At 41.6% G+C, this 14329-nt stretch overlaps 1 protein-coding gene across 3 annotated transcripts in view; it reads right to left on the reverse strand.

The window, feature by feature from the left end:
• Positions 1–14329, reverse strand: part of AP1S3 (adaptor related protein complex 1 sigma 3 subunit) — a 75703-nt gene that overhangs the window by 22539 nt on the left and 38835 nt on the right. The window contains exon 2 of one of the 3 annotated variants that reach the window (XM_021074902.1): positions 10126–10262. The exons of the other annotated variants lie outside the window; for them this stretch is intronic. Within the exon in view, the coding sequence (XP_020930561.1) occupies positions 10126–10131 (6 nt within the window). The 5' untranslated portion in view covers positions 10132–10262. The remainder of the gene's footprint in view (positions 1–10125; positions 10263–14329) is intronic. 3 annotated transcript variants of the gene reach the window in all.

The following is a 14329-nucleotide window of genomic DNA, read 5'->3' on the forward strand; positions in this document are numbered from 1 at the left end:
CTTTGGCATCATAATTAATGTTTAACAATTTAGATAGCGCACGGGCCACATTAGCTGAACACCTGATCTCATTTTCAATTGTTTCAAAATGTGTATCTAAAATGCATGTTCATATTTCAATGAACTTTAAAAGCTTTCAATGACTAGAAGACACCATGACATGCGAAATTTATTGCGGAACCTGGGAGGTATGGAAGATTTGTTTTTCAGAAATTGTCAGATTGTCTAATATTTGTAAGAGATGTTTTTCTCAATCCACAGAATGAGAAGGTAAAGTTTAGAATCATAAACTATTTGTTGTTTTTTTCTTTTGTTTTTAATTTATTTTATTGAAGTATAATCCATTTACAATGTGTTAATTTCTGCTGTACAGCAAAGTGAAACAGTTACACACATATATACACATTCTTTTTCATATTCTTTTCCATTACCGTTATCACAAGATATTGAATATAGTTCCCTATGCTATACAATTGTTTAGTTTTTGTTTTCATTTTTGTTTTGTCTTTTTGCCTTTTCTAGGACCGCTCCCTGCGGCATATGGAGGTTCCCATGCTAGGGGTCTAATTGGAGCTGTAGATGCCCGCCTATGCCAGAGCCACAGCAACACAGGATCCAAGCTGCATCTGCGACTTACACCACAGCTCATGGCAACATGGATCCTTAACCCACTGAGCAAGGCAAGGGATCGAACCCGCAGCCTTATGGCTCCTAGTCGGATTCATTAACCACTGTGCCACAATGGGAACTCCTACAATTGCTTTATTTTAAAAAATAATAATAAAATTAATTATTGAGGTTAATTGTGCCACGGAGGGGACAATATATACTAGGACTAAAATAATCACAATTTTTAAACTTTTTAGGAATTCCCTGGTGGCTAAGTGGGTTAAGGACCTGTCATTGTCAGTGATGTGGCAAGGGTTTGATTCCCTGGCCCCAGGAAGTTCCACATGCAGCAAAAAAAAAAAAAGAACTATTTACAAATACAATATTCAACTCTTTACTGAAGAGCTTTGGCTCTAAATATCACAACATGAGTCATTTAAACCCACTAGGTGGTGGTATCTGAGGACCAAGAGAAACTACGCTCCTTCCTCAGAGAGTCCCCTCCCACCAACATATAGAATTTGAAGTTTTCTTAATAAGTTATATTCTGTCTTAGAAAGGAAACATCTGTTATAACAGGGACTTGAAAACCAAGACACAGCAAGTGAAAAGAAAGCAAATTAAAAAGCCCTGCTCATCTAGTAGCTTTAAGAAGTCACCCTCAATCTGGAATTTTAAGCATCTGCTTAGAATATAGCATTTTCTTAAATACCCATTTCACTATCAGCATAGGTACAGATAATGCAATAATGGAACACAGCTACCACTTTTTAAGAATCACACGAATCACACGGAGAAAGGCATTTATGTTTCCAGGAAGAGATCTTAAAAGTGACATTCTAAAGGTACAAAATTGAATGGTGACAGAATGATAAAACCTCAGGATCTTGAGAACAAAGCTCAGCTTTGGATCACAATCAGTGGATAAAACTATTCAAACCAATGTCTAGCGAATGGTCAGATCTTTATTGGAGAAATGCAATCCACGTGTTTTCTGGGTGTTCGTTTTGCATTCTAACCTAAACTCTTCTGTTACAATTGAAACTGATTTTCCCTGGTTTTATCTACAGAACATCTTAAAAGATAATATATCACTATCTTTGGAATAATAACTAACTCTTCACATATTTGAAGACAGGCATTAAAGGTTACCTTCCAAAAGAAAGTCTTTTCCTTACAGAACAAACTACCTTGGTTTCATGTCTTCTTATAGAACCCTATTATCAGATTTCAAAACATTATCATTGCAACTCCCCCAGTATTACTTCATAGATAAATATCACTTTTAATTTAAGATCATATCAATGCCCAAAGTTCTAGGTGGAACAATTGCTATGTTTAACTGTGGATTACTTTCTAACTCTATTGCAACCTTCTCTCAAGATCAAGTGCCTGCCTTCTTAAACATGGATCAACAAGGTAGAAAATAAACAAAGAGCTCTTTTTCATTCTAACAATGAGTTCAAAGAGAAAGGATGAACATAATACACGCATCCATAAAGCAATTTAAAATATAAAATGTATTTCAAATTCAAAAGAAGCAAAAAAACAGGTTCAAGTTTATCCAGTAACTGCATTGCATAAGACAGTGTTGAAAGAGTTTTTCAAGTTCTGCTCTGGGAGAGCACAGCAGCTAGTGTTGTGGTACCTGGTATCTGTTCCATCTCCACAGTTAACAATGTAGCATGAGAAAACTGGCAGAATAAATTGCAATGATTCACAGGAGTTCGTAACCTCTAGCAATTAATTTTATCCAATTTATCAGCTTAGTCATTCAAGGCGTATTTGGAGAATGTGTTTCAAGAGGTTAATCAAATACCATTTTTGATTAGCATTAGCTTGAGAGTACAAAAAAAAAAAAAAAAAAAAAAAAAAGACTATTGGAAGGGGGTTTTTTATTCCAATATTTAAAAAGAGCCAACTTAAATTCATCATAAAGAAACTACATCTGCTACTATAAAATTCTTAGAGGAAAACATAGGCCAAACACTCTCCAACATAAATGACAGCAACATCTTCTCAGATTCACCCTTTAGAGTAATGACAATAAAAACAAAAATAAACAAATGGGACTTAATTAAACTTAAAAGTTTCTGCACAGCAAAGGAAACCCTAAACGAAACAAAAAGACAACCCACGGAATGGGAGAAAATCTTTGCAAAAAAATCGACTGACAAGGGATTAATCTCCAAAATTTATAAACACCTTCTTCAGCTCCATACCAAAAAAACAAATAACCCCATCGAAAAATGGGCAGAAGATCTAAACAGACAATTCTCCAAAGAAGACATAGAGATGGCTAAAAAGCATATGAAAAGATGTTCAACATCACTCATTATTAGAGAAATGCAAATCAAAACCACTATGAGGTACCACCTTACACGGGCCAGAATGGCCATCATCAAAAAGTCTACAAACAATAAGTGCTGGAGAGGGTGTGGAGAAAAAGGAACCCTATTACACTGTTGGTGGGAATGTAAATTGGTGCAACCACTGTGGAAAACAGTATGGAGATTCCTCAGAAAACCAAAAATAGAATTACCATTTGATCCAGCAATGCCACTCCTGGGCATCTATCCAGAGAATGGACACACTGACTCCCATACTCCAATGTCCATTGCAGCACTATATACAATAGCCAAGACATGGAAACAACCTAAATGTCCATCGACAGAGGAGTGGATCAAGATGTGGTACATACACACAATGGAATATTACTCAGCTATTGAAAGGAAAGAAATACCGGCATTTGCTGCAACATGGATGAACCTAGAAATTATCACGCTAAGTGAAGTCAGTCAGACAATGAGACACCAATATCAAATGCTTTCACTGACATGCAGAATCTGAAAAAAGGACACAATGAACTTCTTTGCAGAACAGATACTGACTCACAGACTTTGAAAAACGTATGATTTCCAAATGAGACAGGTTGGGGGGTTGGGGGATGCACTGAGGGTTTGGGATGGAAATCTATAAAATTTGGTTGTGATGATTATTATACAACTATAAATGTAATAAAATTCATTGAGTAATTAAAAAAGAAAGAATATATAAAAAATAAAGGAATATATATATAAATAAATAAAAGAATATGAATTTGAAAATAAAAGAATATATACATAAAAAAAGAAAGTAAACTACATCTGACTTCAGAAAACAATGCCCAGGCATTTTGTTTCAATAATATTGCTGAGAAGAAAGGCATATGGAGAGGCTGACTGTAACACTCTTCTGGAAAACGCCAACTCCAGAAATAACCATAAAATCCAATGAAGTATGATGAGCAAGCTTGGCTTCTCACATTTGGTCCGAGGTGGGCATCTGGCTTCACCGAGATCCCACCTCCTTCATTCAAGGTTAGCTTGAGATGATCCGGAGGAAATACCACATTGGCAGCTAAATTATCTGAATTTCAGAGAGACCTTAAAGCAGAGGTCATTTATTCACTTAATCCATATTTACTGATTATCTACTAAGTGCACTAAGAACCCTGTGAACATAATACTTGGTTCTTTACCTTGAGGAGCTTTTAGTCGTGATAAAGATTTTAAAAATATATATATATATATAGAATTCAACCACAGTCTTTTATCTACTCTACCTTCCGAAACACCACTAAAATGAGAAGAGTAGAATTTACAAAAATGCCTTAGCCCCAAGGGCATGTGATAGCAGCCCAGAGATTTCAACAAATCTTTGGAAGATGGAAGGAGACAGAGAGTGACAACTAACTTAGCAAAATAAGGACGGCTGTAGTGTAAGAGGCAGATTTCAAAGAGAAACCAGGAGTTCCTGTCGTGGTGCAGTGGAAACGAATCCAACTAGAAACCACGAGGTTGCCAGTTCGATCTCTGGCCTCACTTGGATCTGATGTTGCTGTGGCAATGGCTGTGGTATAGGCCAGCAGTTGTAGCTCTGATTAGACCCCTAGCCTGGGAACTGCCAAATGTCACCCAGGTGTGGCCCCAAAAAGCATAAATAAATAAATAAAACAAAGGAAACCAGCCAATTCTCCCCAGAGAAAGCCCAAGAGCAGCACTTGGGGGTAACATGCCGCCCCCCTCCCCCAATTGTGAAAACAGGGACACTGGCTAAAGGTCTACCTACAGAGCTGTTGACATTTCCAGGGGACTGCAGCTGAGAACGCACACACCTGACCACCCTCCACAGTAAGTCCCCAGTTGCTTTATTCCAGGGTGCAGAAATTCAGGGGAAGCCTTACAGTCAGAGCCTCTTAGTGTTGCAGGAAGGTGGACCCCTCCCCGGGCCCAACCGTCTAACACTCAGAAATGAATTGTCTGAGGACACACACATGCTGACAAAGCAAAAGATTTTATTGAGAAGGGGCACTTGGGCAGAGATTGCCAGGGTAAGGGAACCTAGGAGAACTGCAGTCTCCAGTTTTATGGTAAAGGGATTCGTTTCCAGGTAGTCTCTGCCAATCATCTTGTTCGGCCCTTACTTGATCTGACTCAGGGTCCTTCTTGGTGGCATGTGCACCTCTCAGCCAAAATGGATTCCAGAGCCAAGGATCTTGGGAGGCTGGTCCTCTCCACCCTCCTACTGGCCCCTCCCACATCCTCCTGGTTAGTCTTCAGGGCAGCATCATGTTCCGTATCAGGGCCTCCTGCTTGAGACAACTCACGCGAGCAGCTATTGTGCTTGGCCAAGGTGGGCAGTTTCAGTCAATCGTCCCCTAACATTAGCACAGCTTCCTCTGGACCTCGGTCAGGAATGGGTAACAAGCAGCTGCCAACATGCTGCTGTCCACAGGAGTCACAGGTTTACCCAACCTGAGAAGCTCAAATTTGTGCAATGCCATGTTTCTCTACTTAAGGCTTACATTACCTCTCAAAGCACTTAACACAAGTAATTGATGCCCTTAAGAAGAAATATTTATAAACAATTGCAGCCCTCCTGGATCTTAAGTGCAATTCTGAGCCTGCAAAGCCACAGATATATAGATATAGACCTTCGCTAAGAGAGAAAAGTGTTGCTGCACCTCTATCACGAACTTTGTTGTCCAAAAAAACCCATCTTTTTTTTTTGGCGGCGGGGGGGGGGGTCTTTTTAGGGCCTCACCTGCAGCACATGGAGGTTCCCAGGCAAGGGGGTGAATCAGAGCTGTTGTCGCCAGCCTACAGCAATGAGGGATTTGAGCAGCATCTGCAACCTACACCATAGCTCATGGCAACACCGGATCCTTAACCCACTGAGCGAGGCCAGGGATCAAACCTACATCCTCATGGATACTAGTCAGATTCCTTTCTGCTGAGCCATGAAGGGAACTCCAAAAAACCCGTCTCTTCATCAGGAGACTGAATGATTCCCCTGGAAACACTAAATGGTAGAGGAAAGACCTCTAGGCACTAACAATGGGGGCTTTCAGGCCACCTGACTCTGCCCCCCAGAACTGACTGTTAACATTTAGCACTCTATTATATTAATTTTTTTCATTTTTTAAAATTTTATTGAAGTATAGTTGATTTACAATGTTGTGAGAATTTCTGCTGTTCAACAAAGTGATTCAGCTATGCATACACACACATGCATTCTCTTTCAGATTCTTTTCCCCATATAGATTACCACAGAATATTGGGTAGAGTTCTCTGTGCCATTAGCCAATCTAGCATCTGCTTTTAAATATGAGTGGAAGCCAAGGTTACCAGACATTTGAGAATAGTCTCTAATGCCAAAGAACAAGGCCAAAAAGGACAAAGAGAAAAAAGTAAGCACTGGATACAGTAAGAAAACAAGGAGGAGGACAAACTTACGCAGACACACACACACACACACACACACACACACACACGAAATGAATGTACTCAGAGAGTTCAAAGATGATGGAATTCCTATGTCAATAAGACAAAAGCAGAATTCTATGAGGGGAAAAAAGAGACAAGAAAAAAACCCTGCATACTAAAAAGTACAATAAACACAATGAAGTCAAAGGAATCTTCAAGAGATCATCACAAACCAAAAAACAGACGGAAAATTCGTGGAAAAGATAAAACCATTAAGGGGTCAATCCAGAAGGTGTAACATCCAGGAAGCTGAAACAGAGATAATGGAGAGGAAGAAAATCTCTAAGGAAGAATTCAACAAATGTCCCAGGGCGAACAAGATGAAGCTTCAGATTAGAAAGGCTCATCAAGTGCCCAGAACAATGAACTCTAAAAGTACATCGCAGGACACTTCAGAACACTTAAGATAAGGAGAGCAGCCTAAGAGATTCTAGGACAAGAAGTTCCCACTCAATAGATCGGCAATCAAAAGAGCATCGGACTCCTCACCTGCAACACCAGCTGTGGAGAAGCACCAGCTGTTGGAAGACTGGACATCTACCTGCAGCCAAATGATCAATCGGTAAAAGAGGGGACGAGACGTTTGAGTTTTCACACTCGCAAAGACAAAAAATAAAAAGAGAAAAATAAAAGAAAGAAATTTGCATCCAGTATATATTTCTCAGGAAGCCACTGGAAGACATCTCTCAGCAAAGTATCGAAAAGCATTAGATATGGTCACCTAGGGCACAGGGAACCCAAAGTGAAACGGTGATGAAAAGAAAAGCCAGAGTGACAGCCACGCGGGAGACCAAGAAAGCAACCATTGCAGACGGTGGTTGGGGCTGGGTGGGGGGGAGGGGAAGGGAGAAACACAATTTGTAGATCATTTCATTCCTTTGTATAGTTGGAGAAAATACTGATAGCCATCTAAAAGATATCGGCTAAGATATCCCATTGAGGGGGATAAACAATGATAGATACGGAGAAAGCCAGGTGAGTAGAAAAAAATTTTATAAACTCCAGAAAAGAGAAATGATACAAACAAGAAATCATAATCCCAGTTCTTTTTTTTCTTTATTTTTTATTTTTATATTTTTACCGCCACACCTACGGCATATGGAAGTTCCTGGGCTAGGGGTTGAATCAGAGCAGCAGCTGTAGACCTACACCACAGCAACACTGGATCCTAGTGCATCTCTGGCTTACGCTGCAGGTTGTGGGAACGCTGGATCCTTAACCCACTGAGCAAGGGGCCAGGGAGCAAACCAAATCCTCAGGGATGCTATGTCGGGTTCTCAACCTGCTGAGCCCCCAACTGGAATCCTAGCTCTGAAAATGACTTTGGGAGAAAAAGAGAAGAGGAAGTATGTGGGTGACCTGAAGAGAAGTAAATGCCCAATTCCAATAACAGCAAGTCAGGAAATAATATAAAGAATGAGGAGGGAGAAACTGCCAGGATAAGCATATTATTTAGAAATATAAATACGGGAAGAAAAGGCTACGGTTACTGAAAGTAACTGCCTCTAGGAGAAGAACATGGGACAGGCGAAACGTTGCTCCATTTCATTACAAATTGTATAACCCATACGATTTTTTTAAACTATGTACATATATCTTACTTATATTTAAATTTTTTTAAGGAATTAAAAACAAATAAAAAAAGGATAGTGGATTACTATATTTGACGGTGACATTAACAACATAGTCTGAGATATTTCCCCCTCTTCTTCCCAATATTAAGCTCTAAAGTTTAGAGGGGAAATCTCTACATGCATTGTGACCTCTCATTTGATTTTATCTGATGCCATTTTATTTTTCAATCTGTACGAGTTCATGAATAAGAGTGCCTTTAGTTTACTGGCTTCCAGGTGGAATAATACATTTTAATATATGTCCCGATTTCATTTCAAGGCATATAGCATAAGACCAGAATTCTACTGTTCCTAGTATCATTTTTCAAAAGAGAGGACTGATAAAAGGTTTTGCAGAGTCTGTATCTATCTTTCATATACTAACAATTTGCTATAATTTAAAATATGTTAAAAACAAAAACAATCCACTATACATCCCCCTGCGCTTTCACCTGTGCAGCAAAGAAGTTCCTCTCTGAAGCTTCTTTTCACACCATGACTTTCTCAACTCCCCTGTCATTTTGCATATTTCTTCCTGAATCGTGTCTAACTCCACTCTTTGCTAATAACAGGGACTCGGGGAGTTCCCCTTGTGGCGCAGCAGAACCCGACTAGTATTCATGAGGAATGCGGTTTTGATCCCTGGCCTCGCTCAGTGGGTTAAGGATCCGACGTTGCGGTGAGCTGTGGTTGTAGGTTGCAGACGCGGCTCGGATCCTGTGTTGCTGTGGCTGCAGCGTAGACCCCTAGCCTGGGAATTTCCACATGCAGGTTCAGCCCTAAAAAGCAAACAAACAAAAAAAAAAAAAAAAACAGGGGCTCAGTAAACACTGGTGGAACTGAAGAATTTTGAGAAATAGCAACTGGCCCTGTATTAGTATTCCGAGTAGAGAACTGAGTTTTCTACAGAGGTCAGAGAACACCATGGTCTGGGGTGTTATAGGGCATCATAAACTTGTAACTGGGATTACTTTTCTCCAGATGCAATAAACTCAACTACCACTTGTATTTGCCAGATCTTCTGGCAGCTTATCCTGACCAGAGTAACAGTTCTCCAGCCAGGAGAGCTTACCAGCGTTTACAAACCAAGAGCTCCAGCTGCTCCATTCTCTCTGCTAGATCAATTATGAAAATGTGACGCTTGCCTCCTCCAGGCACTCATTTCTTCAGGGCCCTACAGTTTATACTTGAGCATAGGAATGACCCCTTTCGCCACTGTCCTGATTTCCTTCCTCTAAGTCTGCTCCAAAAGTGGTAAGACTACCCCTCCAGGGTCGCTCCTCTCAAGCGTCTCCCTTTGGTCTGAACCCCTATTAGAGGGGCTTCCAGGAAGTAGAAAGAAGGGCTTCCCCCTGCTTGTCACCAGCCTCATGCATTCACCTTCTTGTGGGCCTCCAGTTCCTCTTCCACAAGCCAAGTTGCCCTCCCTCTGAAAAGGTAATTTGCTTAAGCTGCCAGGGATCTACCTTTATTATAGATGTTACCAGCATGCCCCAGGTGGAACTAAGATGTGTCAGACTAAAGTTGCCCAAGTCATGTACTCATGTTCTCAGGACAAAGATTCATTGACAATTGGCCGCTCCTCAAACTTGTTGCATGCAGGGAATGCACGTTTTTGGTTTTTGGATATGCCACCCAGTCCAAATGGTGTATCTCAAGCACCGTGTGAGATTTGGTGCAGAACATGCTGTGCATTTACCACTAGGACAACCTAAATTGGATTTGGGACTCTCAGGGCATTTATCACTTGGCCAGGCCACATCCTTGGCCAGGACTCGGGGCCAATAGAGCCGGTTGGGTGTTAAGTGGGAAGACTCTGGGGATAGGCAGCTTGAGAATTTGCCTTTGAATCCTGGTTCTGTCATCTGTGAGCTAAGTGAACTTGGAAAAGTTACTCGATCTCCCCGGTGCTCAGTCTGCCCATCTATAAAAGAGGGAGGGACAATAGGAATGACATGAGTAATGTTAGACGCAACGATATCACACACGTCTACCTTTTAGGGCAGAGTCTAGCACAGAGTGAGCCCTCAACAAATACTAGCCATGGCTAATAGGTCCTCTGGGAGTCAGCCCCACCCATTTATAGTCCAATTTACCTTCATTGAGGCAAAGTAAAAATTCCCTGCTTCCACTTTGGCATCAGGCCGTGTCTACTCCATCACTTTTCCACCAGCTAGTCCCCACGTTCTGTTGGAAAGTGTTTATAGGTCCCCAGGAAGACATTCTGCTGTTTCTGTGGATAATAACAAACCATCCAATTTCTAAGTGACTTGCCACCTTGCCTTCTCAACTACCAGCCTCATCAATTGCCTTCCCAATGCTTAAATAATGAGTTTACCCCAGAGACAGCCTAAACATACAGGTAAGTTGGTTAGGGTTCCTTTCTTTCGACTGCTGACCAGTGGTGCTCTGATCATGTATTTATTAATTCTCTCCAAGTTCCCCAAAAGGTGTTTACTTTAGGGCTTCCCATTTTTCATGTATGTGCGTGCATGGTTCTAGTTTCTGTTTTCTATAACTGAGAAACAGCGGTTAAGATTTTCCCCTGACACTTTGCTTGAACTGCATCACCCATGAGGGATGGGTCACTCTTATCTTTCCCCACCAGTTTCTATTTCCCAGAGGAAGCAGCTCTTAGTGGGAATTCCAGGGTAGGCGTGGCACTGAACCAGCTGTCCGCTCCCCTCTCTGGACTTCATTCTTTGTCTAAAAAGCAGGAGAGCAGGATTGCCTATTCGAATACTTTCCAAGGGCTGGGCAGAGGCAGAGGCAGGTAACATTTTAAATGAGGGTAAATGTTCAGCATAATACAAGGCGGGGAGGGGAGAGACAAAGTCAAAACCATACATCACGAATTCCAACTATAAAGGGATAGTTGGAATCAACTCAGCCAGAGCCAGCCAAGAAAAACATTCAGCTGGTACTGCCGAGCCTTCAGATTCTTTTTCTCAAAAGAAGCCTGAAATCTGAATGCATATGTGAAATATTGGAATAATTTTCATATTGGCAATGAATAATGAAATATAACAACAAACCCCTGTGCAAGTTAAACAGAGCACATTGCAAGCAGTAGTTATTCGTAAGCTGCACTGGGGCTACAGGTTCATATGAAATGGCTGAATTAAGTGACAACGGAAGCCCCTCGTTTCACTAATGCCTTTCATAGCTTTACTGTGCTCAACAGATTTCCCCTTTTTTGTGGTTTCTGAATCTACCTGTTTGAGGAAGTGGCCCTCAAACCCGAGAATCTTGCTTCTACTTCTCAGCCTAATGTTACTGTGGAAGCTATGCCAACATCAGTGTCTTCTATTAACTCTTAGCCATCACAGGTTTTAAGTTTTCTTTTCCTCAAGATTTCCAGCTCAGGTTTCTGTTTGCATAATCCAGGAAGAGCAAAAGTACCTGGAGAAGTAAAATCTATACAAACTCAGGATCTTGTTTTTGGCCTGTTAGGTCAACTTTCTTCCCAAAATAAAATGTTGACAGGCTGCCACATTGGCCAGTGTGTTTCAAATCCTTTCCCAATGCTTGCACACCATCTGGTGGCAGAACTATCTATTTATAACAGTGAAATGCTCAGTGGAGAAGGAAAATAAGCTGAATTGGGTGAGGCGGAAAAAGGAAGAATAGAGTAAGAGAGACAGTGGGGGGGGGAGAGAAAATGAGATGGAAACAAAAGTCATAAGTAATCCACAAATTAAAAGGTCATCTGCTGAGAGTTAGCTAGTAGCCATTTATGTAAAACTTTAAACATTCTCCTGTAAATAAAATTCCTTATTAAAGTGTCTGTTATTCATCCACCTGTATTGCACAATAATGTTTCCTGAGCAGAAGGAAGGAAGGGGAGGGGAGGGGAGAGAGGGAGGGAGGAAGGATGCAGAGGTGGATAGTTACCTGAAAAAGACAAGATAAGGAGTTCCCGGCCCAGCCCAGGGCTCAGCGATAAGCAAACCCAACCAGTATCCATGAGGATGCGCGTTCGATCCCTGGCCTCACTCAGTGGGTTTAGGATCTGGCGTTGCTGTGAGCTGTGGTGTAAATAGGCAGGTGTAGCTTCGATTGGACCCTTAGCCTGGGAACCTCCATATGCCAACGGTGCGGCCCTAAAAAGACAGTGAAGAAAAAAAAAAAAAGACAAGATAAGCAGCCTGTTATGGGTTAAACTGCCTCACTCAAAGATTTATATGTTGAAGTCCTAACCCCAGTATCTCAAAATAGAACCCTGGTGCTGAAGATGTAATAGGTTAAGATGAGATCATACCAGAGTAGGGTGGGCCTCTAATCCAGTATGAATATATCGTCATAAAAGGGGGAAATCGGGGCTCAGACACACACCCTGAAAGAACACCACGTGGAGATAAAGGCAGAGATTGAAACGATGCAGCCAGCAGAGACCAAGGCATACCAAAGCTTGGCACCAAAGCCCCAGAAGCTAGGAGACAAGCATGGAACACAGTGTCTCTCAGAAGCTCCAGAAGGAACCAGCCCTACCAAAAGCCTTGATTTTTGTTGTTGTTGTTTTTTCGGGCCACACCCACGGCATATGAAGGTTTCCGGGCTGGGAGTCGAATCAGAAGGAGCCTATGCCACAGCCACAGCAATGCCAGATCGGAGCCACATCTGTGACCTATACCACAGCTCACAGCAATGCCAGATCCTTAACCCACTGAGCGAGGCCAGGGATCAAACCCAAGTCCTCATGAATACTAGTCAGATTCATTTCTACTGAGCCACGATGGGAACTCCAAAACCTTGGTTTTGGACTTCCAGCCTCCCAAACTGTAAACCTATACATTTCTGTTGTTTAAGCCATTCAATGTGTGGTATTTCATTACAACAGCCCTAATACACAGCTTGTCTCTGGCTTTTAATTTTATGTCTTTTTTTTTTTTTTTTTTCTTTTAAGAGCCACACCCGTGGCATACAGAGGTTGCTAGGCTAGGGGTCTAATCAGAGCTACAGCTGCCGACCTACACCACTACACAACAGCCACAGTAACGCTAGATCCAAGCCGTGTCTGTGCCCTCTACCACAGCTCACAACAACGCCGGATCTTTAACCTACTGAGCGAGGCCTGGGATTGAACCCAAAACCTCATGGTTCCTAGTTGGATTTGTTTCTGCTGAACCACAACAGGAACTCCTCTTTTTTTTTTTTTTTTTTTTAATCTCAAAATCACCACCATTGTTTTCTGTGTCATTACAATTCAATATCATGAAACCAAATCATCTACATTCCAGAGATACAGTCAGCAGATTCCATTCCCCTAAGCAAATATTGATTCAGTGTCTACCCCAGTGAGGTATTGAAAAGGAAATAACCACTCATTCCTGGACTCGCAGCACACTGCTAGGAACATTAGAAAGGACAGCAGAACTGATTTGGTGCAAATCTCAGCTCAAAACAGAGTGCTGGTGACTAGCCTCTTGGTCGTTAACAAGTGGCAGAGTTAAGACTATCTCCTGGCTCCTAGCCCAAGGCTCTTTGCACCTTTTTCTGGCAAAGCTAAGACCACTACTTTCTTTTCCTATTTATGGAAATAATTATAATCAGGCAAGTCTTATGCTAATGCCAGAAACCTACTTATAATGATTGGCATGTGCTGAACAGGTTCCAACACCATGCTAAGCACTTTATATGCAGTACCTCCTATAACCTTCATTAAAACCATAAGACAGAAATACTATTATTATCCTCATTTGATTGATAGGAAACTGGGGCCCAAAAAAGTTAAGTGCCTTGCTCTGGGCCAATCAGCAAGAAGGTTCCAGAGCTGGGTTTTAATTCTGGAGTCCACTTTTTAAGGGTTATGCACCATCACCCTGTGGGGAGACAGCAAAGACAGACACCAATGAGGCTGGATTTACCTGCTTTTAAACTCAATATGCTATTGCTCATCTTTATAACTAGAAGGTAGTCCTTGAAGCTCGCCCTGCTTTAGCCAATACCATGAATTTCCGTGCCAATCTTAAAGATGAGCAGAGAGGGCCAAAGGCCTGTGCTTATAGAAATTAAAATAAGAGAAATAAACATTCAACTAAAGATAATAAGGACATTAGTACTGAATCACTCTGACTCACTACTATTAAACATATCACAGCAGTGGCATCAAGATGGGTGGAGAAAAAACACTGCCACCATGTCCTGCCTGCTGGCCACTACACAGAGTGGAGTGTCACTCCAGGACCCTGCTTCCGATGTGTAAGATCCCTTACTCATTAAATTATTGATGATGTCTCTGTCGCTGACGCCAGGCTCTTTCTTTGGTCCTGAAGCTAGCCAAGCATAGGCCTTGCAGGG

The sequence above is a fragment of the Sus scrofa genome, chromosome 15 (assembly GCF_000003025.6).
Source record: "Sus scrofa isolate TJ Tabasco breed Duroc chromosome 15, Sscrofa11.1, whole genome shotgun sequence".
Taxonomy (NCBI): domain Eukaryota; kingdom Metazoa; phylum Chordata; class Mammalia; order Artiodactyla; family Suidae; genus Sus; species Sus scrofa.